General features: G+C 36.4%; 1 protein-coding gene across 3 annotated transcripts; it reads left to right on the top strand.

The window, feature by feature from the left end:
• The first annotated feature begins 1,091 nt into the window (after positions 1-1,091).
• Positions 1,092-12,018, top strand: LOC149249512 (uncharacterized). Of its 3 annotated transcripts, none has more exons than XM_089458723.1 (3): positions 1,092-1,130; positions 10,827-10,992; positions 11,389-12,018. In XM_089458723.1, exons 1-3 carry the CDS (start codon positions 1,119-1,121, stop codon positions 11,838-11,840), a joined length of 630 nt encoding a protein of 209 aa, XP_089314849.1. In that variant the 5' UTR covers positions 1,092-1,118; the 3' UTR covers positions 11,841-12,018. The 3 variants fall into 3 exon arrangements, with proteins under 3 accessions (XP_089314849.1, XP_089314848.1, XP_089314847.1); XM_089458722.1 differs by lacking the exon at positions 1,092-1,130 and adding an exon at positions 6,297-6,382; XM_089458721.1 differs by lacking the exon at positions 1,092-1,130 and having other exon boundaries at positions 10,359-10,992.
• Positions 12,019-14,687: the final 2,669 nt, after the last annotated feature.

Raw genomic sequence — 14,687 nt, forward strand, 5'->3', positions numbered from 1 at the left:
AAAATATAGGGTCTTACAACCCCATTCACACAATAATTTTAATATATTTCACCCGAAAAAAGATACATACCCTACTCCTTTCAAATTTATCATATAATTTTAAGAAATTAACACTTGTTATTAACTATTAAATAGACTTACTATATATTCTCCTTTGTTTACACCCACCTTATATGTAAAAACATATAAATATTTTCAATACAACCAAATTAAAATCATATTTTTCCATTTAAAAATTATTAAATTGAAATTAAAAAAAATTACACCTAATAAACTTAAACAACAACCATAAAATTATATTATTATTATTATAAATATTTTATAACCTAACCAATAACCAAAAATATTATATAGTTACTTCTTTAGTGATGTGAAAATAAAAAAAATGTATTTATTGTTTTAATAACACCTAATAAACTTAAACAACAACCATAAAATTATATTATTATAAATATTTTCCAACCTAACCAAGAACCAAAAACATTATATAGCTACTTAACTAGTGATGTGAAAATAAAAAAATGTATTTACTGTTTTTCACTATGAAATTAGCATTTTTGAAAAAGGTAAAGCTTTACTTTTCTTTACAAAACCACTCCCAACCCAAACTTCGTTTACGTTCTAGAACAAGAAGGAGGATCTGTTCGCTTTTCGCAGGGCGGGAGTGAAAACGAGATTGCAGAGATTTGCGAATTAGGGTTCACCAGTAGCAGACACTCGAACCCCACGATCGGTTCTTCAATCCATTGACGGCGCCAAGGTATGTTCCATTTTTAACTTCAATGGATTTCCACCCACACATTCAGTCTTCCACACAGAGAGGAGTACACGCATTTCAGGTTTCTGGTTCAAAATCCAGTGTGTTTTTAGCAGCCACTCTTGTATGTTTAGGTTTTAATCTCTGTGCTGCAATCTGTTACTGTTTGCAGGGATGGCGCTGGCATTTGATGAGTACGGGAGGCCATTTATCATAATAAAGGAGCAGGAGAAGAAGACCCGAATCAGAGGCTTAGATGCTCAGAAGGCCAACATTGCGGCTGCCAGGTCCGTTGCGAGAATCCTCCGCACCTCACTCGGTCCCAAGGGAATGGACAAGATGCTCCAGAGCCCCAAAGGCGATGTCACCATCAGTAAGCTTCTCTTCCATTTATTGAATCTCTATTTCTGGGTCGGTAAAACCCCTTAAAAATCTAAAAATCTGAAACTAAGTAGAATTTATTTTTAAAAACTTATGATTCGTAAGTAGCAGTTACTTTAAAAAATTTATAGGTTTTCCGAAAGGAGTGAAATAAGCAAATACTCTGCGATCTGCTTACTCTTCCTCACAAACTGTGAGGCCCGCCGAGCTAGATGCTCTACATACGACGCTGACTGCCTACGAAAGCTCCCGAATGGGTGAATGCGTTGAGATGTCACTAACATTGAGAGATAGACACTTTCCAGGGATCTACTTGGCGTAGAGGTACTTTTGGCGGGCTTTTCACTAACCAAGAAACTTCGTTTACAAATTATTTTGCTCAAAATAACACCAATTGCTCGACAGCAGAAGGTTCATAAAGAAATGGAAATAATAATTTTAAGAAGAATTTCGGAATAAAGAAATAAATTATATAAATGTCCACAAATGATGAAAGGACATTAGGTTAATGGGACTAAAACTATATATTGATGCTGGAGTGCTTAAAGGTATTCGCTGAAAAGGAGAGACTACAAATAAGATTTCAGATTTAACAGAATGACGAATGATAAAATAACAAAGGGGTGATTATCTCAATTGTTTGTAGCCAATGTTGTTGAGCATCTGGCTGGTTCTGGTTACGTGTTAGTAGGTAACCAGTTTAAATCCCCCAGATTTAGGTGCACTAGTCTATGTCAACAGTTTTACGAAGAATGCCATTCACAAATATGGAGAAGCATCTCTTGGATTTCCTTATCAGATTTTCAAGGGTTATAATAACAGATAAACCTGATACAATGAAGACGAGCATCTGGCTGGTTCTGGTTACGTGTTAGTAGGTAACCAGTTTAAATCCCCCAGATTTAGGTGCACTAGTCTATGTCAACAGTTTTACGAAGAATGCCATTCACAAATATGGAGAAGCATCTCTTGGATTTCCTTATCAGATTTTCAAGGGTTATAATAACAGATAAACCTGATACAATGAAGACGAGACTAATAGCAGAAGCCTAGAAAATAAATAAGTCCTAATTTATCTAAGCGTCAAAGGAGAGGTATGCAGGGCCATAAACCAGGCTGGATTCTATCCTGGCAAACTTTATTGAAGCTCATCGGACTGCAAAGTTTGACGGGTTACGTGTGGAAGGGAGAACCCTGGTGATGGGTGTCTGTCTAGTGTCTACAAGATATAAGCTGAGAATTATAGCTTTTGTAAGATAGCATACCTAGATGGCCTTGTGGATTATCTGGATGATCTCAACTGTGCTTGGTAAGGGTGCTTCTGAATCACTGATCGTCTGTTATTTTTGCTCATGACTGGTGCATCTACCGGGTCATCGATGCTTCATCCAGCTGAAAAAATGATGCAATCAATCTAGTGGATCTGGGTCTGGAGGACTCATGCATGTCCTGCTCTTAGAGTATTTGGTTCGCTTTACTTTGTTCTTGAATAATGAACTCTGCTTTCACTGTTGTGGGGAGATTCCGGTCTTAATGGATTTTTTGTTGTCATTTCAAAATTTGTAGTGGAGATAGTGGATAAAAGCCATGCACTGCAACAATGCTCCCAGCCAGATAATTTCATTAAATTTTGGAATCTAATAAGAAAAATCGAAATCGAGTAATAGTTTGTGTGGGAAGCAAAGAAAGTGAGAAAAAAAATCTCTTAGCTTTGAGCTTCATTTATGTGTACTTTGTATAACGGCTACTTGGTTAACTTAGTAGGTCAGTCTTTATTATCTAAAATATGCATATTGAAGATTGGATATCACGGCAGTTTCTCCCTCTCATCACCATTGTCAACATGGTCGTCAGTGAGCATCTCCACATGAACAGAGGATCTATTTGTCCTTTTAATGTTAACAAATTTATAGTTAATTATATCATAAATATTTTGATGTACATGTACATGAGGACTAATTGGCGCCGTGAGCAAATCCAGGAAAGGGTAGGGGGTTCAAGAATTTTAAGGAAGGTTGCCTCTTGTTCATAATTGTTGTGACAATTTTTCTGATTACTGGAGGTTCAAGAATTTCAAGGAAGGTTGCCTCTTGTTCATAATTGTTGTGACAATTTATCTGATTACCTTGACCTCCCTGATTTCAGCATACGTGTAACTAGGAATGGCTATAAACCATAGTAGCAAAATTTGAATCCGAATATGTATTCAAATACAACTCAGTATGGAAAATACCTAATAAAGAAATGCAGCATGGTTCCAATATGGAAATCTATATTTCTCAGTATGAAAATAAGCGTTTTGTTCCATATTTTAGAAGAATTTCATCCTCAGAACACACTAAAACCAGAAAAAGCAATTTATTCTTTGAAAATTTTGCAATGTAGTTTATTTTTAAGTGTTTTCTTACTGTTATTTTTATTTTTTTGAGGTTTTTGCTCTGTTTTTTTGGGGCTTATATGTTGATGGGTATCAAAGACATTATAAGGTAAGTGAATTGTTCTGTATCTGCATTGCAGTGAAAACATACTGAATTTTGTACTGTTGCCGAATTTCCATATAATAAAGAGCAATATGACCAAATCTTGCTACTATGCTATAAACTAGATTTCCAGCATTGAAATCCCCTTGTGTATTCAGCTATGGGTCCTGTGGGTCATCTCGACTCCCTCCATGATAGTCCTTAGCACATATTCAGGTTTGTATTTGTTCAATAGAAATGTAGGGAAACAAATATTCCTTTCAAAGGTGTAAGACTCTGTCACCAAGCAATATCTAATGTGCCTAAACATGGTTCTATCAACCCTATGGTTGTCTTGTGGTATTTTTTCTTGCTTCTCTGTTCTACACTACTTGGACACTCCATAACATTTTTCTACATTTTAATCATGCTAATTATAGAATGATTGTTAATTTTAGATAACAATGGTATGTTCTTATGCTTTAGAGCAATTTACGTCAATTTTCCTTATTAGCCCAATATAAATTTCCAGATTAGCAATCACATAAATATTGAGAGTATTTGCAGATAGAACATAAACAATAAGAATAAGACAAGTCAAGACAAGAGGGCACAATATTTGGCGGATGTTAGAGAAAAACCCCAATGTGGGGAAAACCCTTTGATCAAATCTTCTTATTATTCTTCAAAAGTTCAGCACAGAGAGAGAGAGAGAGAGAGAGTACATCATACAAAATTACTTGCCCAATCACTGTCAAAACAGTCCAGCCAAACAACAGTTAACAAGATGTTGTAACCAGAAAGTTAATGCTAGTCAAACCAACAAAAATCTCCTCCAAATGAGCTCAGCCAAACCCAGTCAATTCGGCCTCATAATAAGATCTTCATCTTCCAAATTTAGTTGAGATTTAATTTCTACACAGCTCAGCTTCGTAGCTTCATTGAACAGCAATAGCAGAGCTGCTTGGTATGTTGTTACTGCCAAATCTATTACCGATGGCTCTTGGCTCTACACAGTTCATATGGCTCACGATGTATAAGACTTTGTTCCTCTGCATTATGTATAACATTAACACACAGGTCGACTGACACGTTCCTCTACAACAAAGTCAGTTTGACTAAATGGCATCAATCTGCATTGCTTCTCTGCGACATATTTTGGCATTGATGCATAGTTAATATGGAATCGATACTCCATATATATGTAATCTAACCAATAGTGTCAAAATGGCATCATCTTATATGACCATGGAAATAACTCCTAATGAAGACTGTAATCTTACAGAGACCAGCATAAATAAACATGTTGAGTTTAAGATACATAAGGCACCGTTGAGTATTTTTTAAGTGACAAGACACCATTGTTGAGAATTCGATGTTTATATGTAATCTAACCAATAGCATCAAATGGCGTCATCTTATATGACCATGGAAAGAACCCCTAATGAAGACTGTAATCTTACAGAGACCAGCATAAATAAACTTGTTGAATTTAAGATCCACAAGGCACTGTTGAGTTTTTTTTTTAAGTTACAAGACACCATTGTTGACAATTCGCTATTTAGATTCAAGTCTAGGGCATATAGTTGGCATAGTAAGAAAAGATATGTTGCTCCCTCAGAACTCACTGATACTTCTCACTGGCACTAGCTAGTAAGGTGACTATCAAGAAGTGAAAGGAACAAATCTCTATGATACCAAAGATCATCTGACTTCACTTCTAAGGAATGTCAGACTTTTGTTGTGTCTTCAATCTCCATAAAAAGTCCAGGAGTATCCACCGATCTTCATTCTCTGAAGCATTGATCTATCTCATTGGTATAATTTCCTTTGCCTATCTTCAATATCATAATCAAGGAAGAGCATATGCATGGGCAGATTGTTCTGGCAGTCAGTGATATTGTTGACATCCACTGTCAATACTATTAGCATTTCAAAATCAAAACTATCTTCTACACTTGGGGTTTCAGACGAAGCAGGGTTTCAAATCATAACCAGTCTGAAAAACCATTGGAGTTGGGGGCTCTTTGACTAGGTTCTGAAAGTGCATGCTATTTGTAAGATTGGTGTAATGAAAGGAAGGGTAAAGAGGGTATAGCCAAAGTAATTGATAGGTTTCTGGTGGACACCAAAATTAGGCTATACCTACCTTCAGTGACAATGGAATTCACAACCACCAAACCCAAATTTTATATTTTTTAGGCACTAGCTGGAGTAGTGGATAAAACCACCACTCCTTTAGATCCAAATAATTTTAACTTCTATATCGATCCATCGCCACTTTATGTTATTTCCTTGTAGACGAAGGGATGGAACTCCCTGTCTGAAACATAAAACAAAATTTAAGGAACAGTAGCATGAGTCGAGCAGTGTTCTCTCCTCTGATGAGTTGTGGCACAAAAACCGTGCATTATCTAAGTCCCTCCTCTTTAAGGTAGAACTGGGTGACTGATTAGCTGATCTGGAAAACTTCTTCATCCTCTATTGCAAAACAGAGTATTTCTATGTTAGTCGGTCGAACTCACATGGAAAATCCAATCTGTGATATGTTTTATTTCTCTAAAATAAAACAAAATTAACCATATGTTGCATTACAGATTTGTTTTCGACTTGCATCTCAATCAGCGATATTAGGCTATATATCTCAATAAATTACTGTTTTCATTGTCACGTTCCAGGTACTCCTTTGAGATCAAGTCCTGAATTCTGGATTTTATTGCTTTAAGTTCGGGCTTGAATGTGCTTTGGAATTGTTCAACACACTCACTCAATAGTTGTTGCTGAGGTAAGATTTTTCTAGCCTTCATGATGAGAACTATTGTTGAATCTATTCAGAAATGTCTGTCTTCTTTTACATTTTCAATCACTCTATTCCTCTCATTTGCATTCATATCTGTAAGTGGAATCTTAATATTTTTCAACTTGTGCGAAAAGGGAGGATTGAATTCAAAATTATCACTTGTAGATATTGTTGCAGTGCTAGGTTCCTTTAGAAGAATCTCGATCTTGCCACATGAAACTAAATACAGAAGTTGAATAAGATCTTCATCTTCCAAATTTAGTTGAGATTTAATTTCTACACAGCTCATCTTCGTAGCTTCATTGAACAGCAGTAGCAGAGCTGCTTGGTATGTTGTTACTGCCAATTCTATTACCGATGGCTCTTGGCTCTACACAGTTCATATGGCTCACGATGTATAAGACTTTGTTCCTCTGCATTATGTATAACATTAACACATAGGTCGACTGGCACATTCTTATACAACAAAGTCAGTTTGAATGAATGGCATCAATCTACATTGCTTCTCTGCGACATATTTTGGCACTGATGCATAGTTAATATGGAATTGATACTCCATATATATGTAATCTAACCAATAGCATCAAATGGCGTCATCCTATATGACCATGGAAATAACTCCTAATGAAGATTGTAATCTTACAGAGACCAGCATAAATAAACATGTTGAGTTTAAGATCCATAAGGCACCGTTGAGTATTTTTTAAGCGATAAGACACCATTGTTGAGAATTCGATGTTTATATGTAATCTAACCAATAGCATCAAATGGCATCATCTTATATGACCATGGAAAGAACTCCTAATGAAGACTGTAATCTTACAGAGATCAGCATAAATAAACTTGTTGAATTTAAGATACACAAGGCACTGTTGAGTTTTTTTTTTAAGTGACAAGACACCATTATTGACAATTCGCTGTTTAGATTCAAGTCTAGGGCATATAGTTGGAATAGTAAGAAAATATATGTTGCTCCCTCAGCACTCACTGATACTTCTCACTGGCACTAGCTAGTAAGGTGCCTATGAAGAAGTGAAAGGAACAAATATCGATGATACCAAAGATCATTTGACTTCACTTCTAAGGAATGTCAGACTTTTACTGTGTCTTCAATCTCCATAACAAGTCCAGGAGTATCCACCGATCTTCATTCTCTGAAGCATTGATCTATCTCATTGGTATTACCTCCTTTGCCTATCTTCAATATCATAATCAAGGAAGAGTGTATGCATGGGCAGATTGTTCTGGCAGTCAGTGATATTGTTGACATCCACTGTTTGTACTATTAGCATTTCAAAATCAAAACTATCTTCTACACTTGGGGTTTTAGTCGAAGCAGGGTTTCAAATCATAACCCTGCAAAAAGTTTTGAATAACAGTAAGAAGATCTTCATCAAGTTTGAGCTTTATCTAGCAGCGGGGCTGCTCCATTTCAGTAGTATGAATGACTTGTTTCAAGTATGGTAGTAAGGATGACCAGGAAGAACAATCTGTACAGAATGGAGCTGAAGAGACACAAGAATTCAAAGTTGGAGAAAATATAAAACTTGTGAAAGTAGACACAGTGGCTAGCAACCAGGAACCTTCTAACATGGGTGCTCCATTGAAGATGCCTATGCTTACAGAAGGCCTTGATATGTCTTCTTGCTTGAATTCTTTGTTTGGTACTGGACTTTAGTGATCCATTAGATAAGCCAAATCTTATGGAGAGTAATGATGCATTATTTTGTTCAGGTATTGATGATTCTCTTCCAGAAAATATCTCAGAGATTTAATTTAATTTCTACACAGCTCATCTTCGTAGCTTCATTGAACAGCAGTAGCAGAGCTGCTTGGTATGTTGTTACTGCCAATTCTATTACCGATGGCTCTTGGCTCTACACAGTTCATATGGCTCACGATGTATAAGACTTTGTTCCTCTGCAATATGTATAACATTAACACACAGGTTGACTGACACGTTCCTCTACAACAAAGTCGGTTTGAATGAATGGCATCAACCTACATTGCTTCTCTGCGACATATTTTGGCACTGATGCGAGGAGAGATACATTATAGAGCTACTTAGAGGGCTAGAGGTGGATTATTGTATAACACATATGCTAGGGAGTCACACCACAATCCAAGCTTTCTCTTTTAGTAGGCTTTAGTGTGTTACTGCTGTGGCATGCATTATGGCGATACCATCCCTACAGGAGCTATGGTCATTATTAGAAAGATTTCTGGTGAGCTTAGTATGCATTGATACAGTGGTTTTAGGAGATGGTTTATAAGGAGTGCAATGCAGATGTTGAGTGTAGAAACATACAGATCACATATGGAAATTTCATTATGGCTTTCTAGTGGGAGTGATTAGCTTGTTGGAGACCAGAACTTCAGATGCTATCGAATACAGAAAACACTCTGATTTTCTTTTTTGCCTGCCTTTCTCGAAACCTCGTTCTGGATAATCCACTCATCGGAGGTATGAAAGTGAAGGACTTGAAATACCAACCTTCATCTCCCAGATGCTGGGAACTTGGGAGAGAATGCTGGATGGTTTCAAGATCTCACTTCTGTGGAATATGGTTTCAATATTTTCATGCTGATCCTGAGACCCCGGGTGAGCAATCTGTCATTAGCAGATCCCAGTCTTTAAGCAGTTAGTCCTATTTGGACACTAGGAGAACCCTCTTTAGCTCCTTTTACTGCTTTCATGAACCCCACCCATCTTAGTGACTGGTTCCTTAGCTCCTTTCGGTCGCAAGAGAGAGGATACATTACGTAACGAGTCTTTATGTGAAAGATTGGTCAAGCGAGATTCTTATTCCCGGTCAAAAGATCTGAATTCTGGGATGAATGGGGAACTAGTATTAACGTCCTCCTTTTATATCTAATTTGGCCAGTAGGTGGAGCACCGGTGTGCTGGCTGATTGCTCCTGGAGCGGTAGGGCCCCTCACTTTCTTTTGTTCAGCTTTCCCAGGTGATTGGAAGATCTGGCCATAGCTATAGGAATAAGCTGGGGGCGCTCTTGCCAGCCATTGTGGATTCGGTAATTGCTTGCCATTGTGAAAAGGTTGGAAGAGCTCAAATAAGAATAGGGGTCGCCTAATAATAGTAAGTAGGGCGACGCACTAATCTGAACCTATGGATGGAATCAGCCCAATCTATCTATCCTGTTGGCCCCGATTGGAATCCTGTAGGAAAAAACTGGCTTAGTCAATCAATGCTTGAGCAGAAACATCCCTCATCTCGCCGCCCATCCGATACAGCTGGGCATCCGATCTAGGTCAGACCTCATCAAGGTGTCGAGCATCCATAAGGTAATCCGATCAATAAGCGAGAACGAGCGCATGAATGAACCCTTTATAAGTCAGGGGCCTGCCTGTCACTTCAAACATAGAATTGAGATTGATGTGCCTGGATGGATGATTTGGACTAGCTAGATGCCGGCCCACCTCCCCGCTGGCACTACTCCCGATATAGGGATTCGATCCAGCCAAAGCAGGTGCAGGGAAGAATCCAACCGGGCGATTAGTCTTTGTGTTATGAGCTTTCTTGGTGGAAACATGTACACTGGTCTATGTGCCTCACTGATTAGTAATGTTATACCATCCTGTAATAAAGAGACTATAGATATGAAACCTACTCACTATCCATGGTACTTGTTGGCTCTCTCCCTCTTTCACACTGATCTAGCCTCTAAGATCTTTATAGAAATTTCTAAGATCTTTATAGATCTTTATATGAAACCAATTCTCAGACAGAGAAGAATGGATATCATGAAGAAAACCTAAATTTTATGGCTATAGAGGATGCAATTCCCAGAGGCCAGGCCAACAAGCCCTTCTGGGCTCATGGGGTTGACTTATTGGGATATTCTTTGGGGTCCAGGAGGCATGCCAATTTGCCATTTGAAGATCCTAATTCTCCTCGCCATTCGCAAATCGTTCGTCTCTGCTTATGCTCAGAGAGGACAACTCAGCTTGAGAATGTAAGTTGATAATCTGTACTGATAGATTTATAGATAGTTTTGTAGCATTGCTGCAAGTCAATATCCAATACTGTGTACTGTTTGATTTAGTAGTGTCAGAGAAGTCATATGGGGAGGATAGGAATTATGTTATGCGGATATGAAGTCCATAAGGTTTATTTCCTAGTATCTAGGTCAATGAAGAGGATAGGAATTGTTCTGTAACTGTGGATAGGAAGTCCATAAGGTCTATAGCCTAGTGATAGCTAGGCCATAAAGTCTATTATCTTCCATGTTAATAGAGTTTATTGTCCACAAAGAGTTTATAGTCCATGAGGTCTTACATTTGTGCATTGTTAATGCCAGTAAATGCACACTAGGTTTTGTTCTCTACGTTATATCATTATAAATTAATGAACTGTAAGTTCTATGATTTCATGAGTATCAATTTTGATGTTGATGGATTGCCATCACAGGTTTGCAAGACAGAAAGAACAACAATGTGTGGAGCTTTAACAGCAGCTGGGCTTAAAGCCACTTCCGTTCTCAAGGAGCTTGGCAATCGCTGGGAGCATTACTCTGTCATAACTCTGGTTGACTGCAGAAGCCTCGTTGGCAGCAGCCTATCTGATCATAGTGTTGGTAAGGTTTTGCCAATTCCATATTTGCACATTGCTTTATTTTATTTTGAATTACCACTGCTGCTTCAAAGTTTTGTCTAGTTTTCACAGTATGTTTTTGTATTTATTTACAGTTATCGGTTTCTGTAGGTTTAATTTATTTATGGCATGATTTCTTGCACTCTATGAACTGGGTTTTTCTAGTGTGAGCAGTCATGTTGTTCATGGTATATATGTTGTACAGATACACTTGTATTCAGTAAGAAAGCAATTGTGTGTGGTTCTATCAGCTACAAACAGTATTAGTATATCTCAATTTGTATACCCTTTATTTTTTTATTAATTTTCTTCTGATCAGTTGTGTGAATATTTGTATTGCTTCCCTTGACCCTTATTTTGGTTTCTTGTGGGCACAAAGGTTTCTACCATTCTGCTATTATGAATACCCATCATATCAATGAAACAGGGGACTTTTGGGAGCTGGCCAAACAATGCTCAAATGCACTTGATACATCTATGAGGAATCGAAAACATTTCACAGACATGAGTGATGTCAACTTCCTTATGTGCCAAGCAATTCAACATCCTTATTTAACTCCATCATCTTCACTTCGCACTTCACTTATTGTTGTATTTGAAGGTCCCATGGTGGACGAAATGGATGAATTGAAAAGGGAAATAGGTTTAGAGGATTATATGGGATGCTCTTCTGTTCATGGAGTAGGACCTTCTCTTGCAGTTTTTGATACAGTCAGAAATGGAGCTTTGGATTGTGCATGTGTATATCCCGCATCTTTGCATTCCAGAAAACAAATGCAAACTTTAATTAACTGTATGAAGAGTATCCTCATTGGTGCTGCTAAGCTCTGAGAGAAAGTGTCAGGTGCAGACCTTGACAGAAACCTGACTGTGCAAATGGGATAAAGGATATCATCTAGGAAAATCTTATGTAGCCATTGTTTTCGTTCATGCAAAGCAGTGTTTTTTTGTAGCACAGACTTTTATCATTAAATACTACCATATGATAAACAACGATCTTATCTATCAATTTGCAAGTATTGTTTATATTTTTCCCTCATATCTTTTCAGAGTGAGAATCCCAATTTCAATTTATTGAAAATAAAAATACACAAGTGTGGCCAAGCTCGGAATCCTATTGAGACAATAAGATGCAAGAGAATACACTGAGTCCTTATGTCCTTGGAGCACCTACTACATGAGAAAAAAAATAAAAAAATCACCTAGTTAATTCAAGGAAAATGATATAGCCTAAATCCAAAGAAATGCAGAGGTTCCATCTTTCCATAGGCACATAATAATATTGTATGCATAAGAGATAACATATACATAACACAAATTTTCTCTGCTTTCTTTTATCTGTTGTCACCCAGATGGCCCTGGTTAGTTTTGTAGTCAAAAGTGGTCAAATCTTGTAGTCAATGGCTACAGAATTATTTGATGTTGTTGTCTGACATAAGGTTGTTTGCCTGTGCTGTAGTTGATCTATAAACTAAAGTATAACTAGAGGTGTTCTAGTTTTCAGCGGATATTTAATAGTATATGAGAATTCATATGTATAGCACAAAGAAGTTCAATGCAATTCTTCACTATTAAGAAATATGTTAATAGATAGTAACCTTGTTTTCCTATTAGTGAACAAACATTTACATTCAGTCGGTATACATATTAGAGGATTTCAAAACAAAAGGCTCAGAGTCTTTATAGAAATTTCACATATGGAAATTTCATTATGGCTTTCTAGTGGGAGTGATTAGCTTGTTGGAGACCAGAACTTCAGATGCTACCGAATACAAAAAACACTCTGATTTTCTTTTTTGCCTGCCTTTCTCGAAACCTCGTTCTGGATAATCCACTCATCGGAGGTATGAAAGTGAAGGACTTGAAATACCAACCTTCATCTCCCAGATGCTGGGAACTTGGGAGAGAATGCTGGATGGTTTCAAGATCTCACTTCTGTGGAATATGGTTTCAATATTTTCATGCTGATCCTGAGACCCCGGGTGAGCAATCTGTCATTAGCAGATCCCAGTCTTTAAGCAGTTAGTCCTGTTTGGACACTAGGAGATCCCTCTTTAGCTCCTTTTACTGCTTTCATGAACCCCACCCATCTACTCCTGAACCTGGACCACCTGTAACTCCTGCTACTGATCTTTAGTCAAATCCATGAAGGGAGCATGCCAGGAAAGCATTTTTATTGTTGATGGCATAACTGCTGCAGGTCCAATTAGAGAAAAATTGTTTGATATGGACAGCAACAGAAAACATGAGGGATTCATTGACCCTGCCAAAATTGAGGGAAACAATGGCCAGGAAGCTGGAGAGAACCAAAATTTCGAAGTTGGAGAAAATATACAGATTGTGGTGAGCAAGTAGGAACCTTTTTGAATTTTTGTCCGGAGAATCCACAGTAATAGAGTTTTTACACCAACGTTTCAAATCCCAAATGGATCCATCATCAGGGTAAAGAGAAAGATGATAAAAGGAGAGCCAGATGGAGGAAATAAATACTCAAGAGGGACGAATATTAGAGGCAAAGCACAGGTCGGCCAGAAAGAAGTTATAATGAAACCTGATTTTTAATTTTAATTTTTATTTATTATAAATTAATATAATTTATTTAATATCTTTAAAACAAAATCTTAAACTAAAAACTAAATTAATATTAAAATCTAAAGAACTAATATGAACATAAATATTAATATCAAAAAACTATAAATAACCTAAACTCTATAATGATGTTAGAAACTAAAAACTAATAAATGTATTAATATTGATATCATAAATCTTAATAACATTAATATTTTTGTATAACCTAATGACTAAATAACTTAATAATGATGAAACAAGATTACTATATAATTTAATATTTATATAACCTAAAGTCTATACAACTTAATATATATATTAGAATTAATATCAAAAAACCTAAAACCTATATCATTATCTTAAAAATATATATATATTAATACCATACATCTTTCTATATCCTAAAATCTATATAAATTTTATATCTAAAAACTAATATATATATATATTAATATTAATATAAATGCCTATTTAACCTAATGACAATAAAACCTAATGACTAAATATGACTATATAACTTTATATTAATATATAAGAATATATAACTTAATATTAATATATATGACAATATAACTAATACTCCGTTGAGGATCCATGAGGTTACGCCGGGATGTAATATATCAACCTGTTTAAGCACCTTATTTGGCCTGGACTCTAGTATTCGATCCAAAAATTCAGAACTTAGAAAAAGTTACAATATATCCCCTTGTTTAAGTATGAATGAATCTCTTCTAGAAGACACAAAGAAAAGTCGGCGATGAGAGCATTCAGGTATTGAATTTTTCATTAAACATTATTTAGAATGTATTAATACTTATAAGTATCTTAAACATGTATTTGTGTGAAAATAAATTGAATTGGTTTATGTTTAAGGACAAGGCATCCAAGGCGAGGTTAACCAAGACAAAAGTCACTCATCGTAGTGGCCAGAAAGGTTTAAAAGCACTGATAACAACCTTTGTAAGTATATTAAACATGTGATATTTTTTTAATAAATTTTGTACTAGAAGAAAGTCATTGTTATCTAATTTCTCCCTATTTACTGATTGATAGGAACTAAAATATGGAAGACCTCCAAATCATTTGGAAAAGGAGGTGCTGCAGGAAAAG

The sequence above is a fragment of the Pinus tabuliformis genome, chromosome 7, assembly GCF_031772625.1.
Source record: "Pinus tabuliformis cultivar Carrire ecotype Pingquan chromosome 7, CPIR1, whole genome shotgun sequence".
Taxonomy (NCBI): Eukaryota; Viridiplantae; Streptophyta; class Pinopsida; order Pinales; family Pinaceae; genus Pinus; species Pinus tabuliformis.

What these genes read in the sequence shown, in the direction of transcription:
- LOC149249512 (XM_089458721.1), top strand. Translation starts at nt 10,764, where the DNA reads ATGAACTGTAAGTTCTATGATTTCATGAGTATCAATTTTGATGTTGAT. An exon ending in CCTATCTGATCATAGTGTTG is followed by an intron (nt 10,993 to 11,388) that starts GTAAGGTTTTGC and finishes GTGGGCACAAAG; the next exon opens with GTTTCTACCATTCTGCTATT.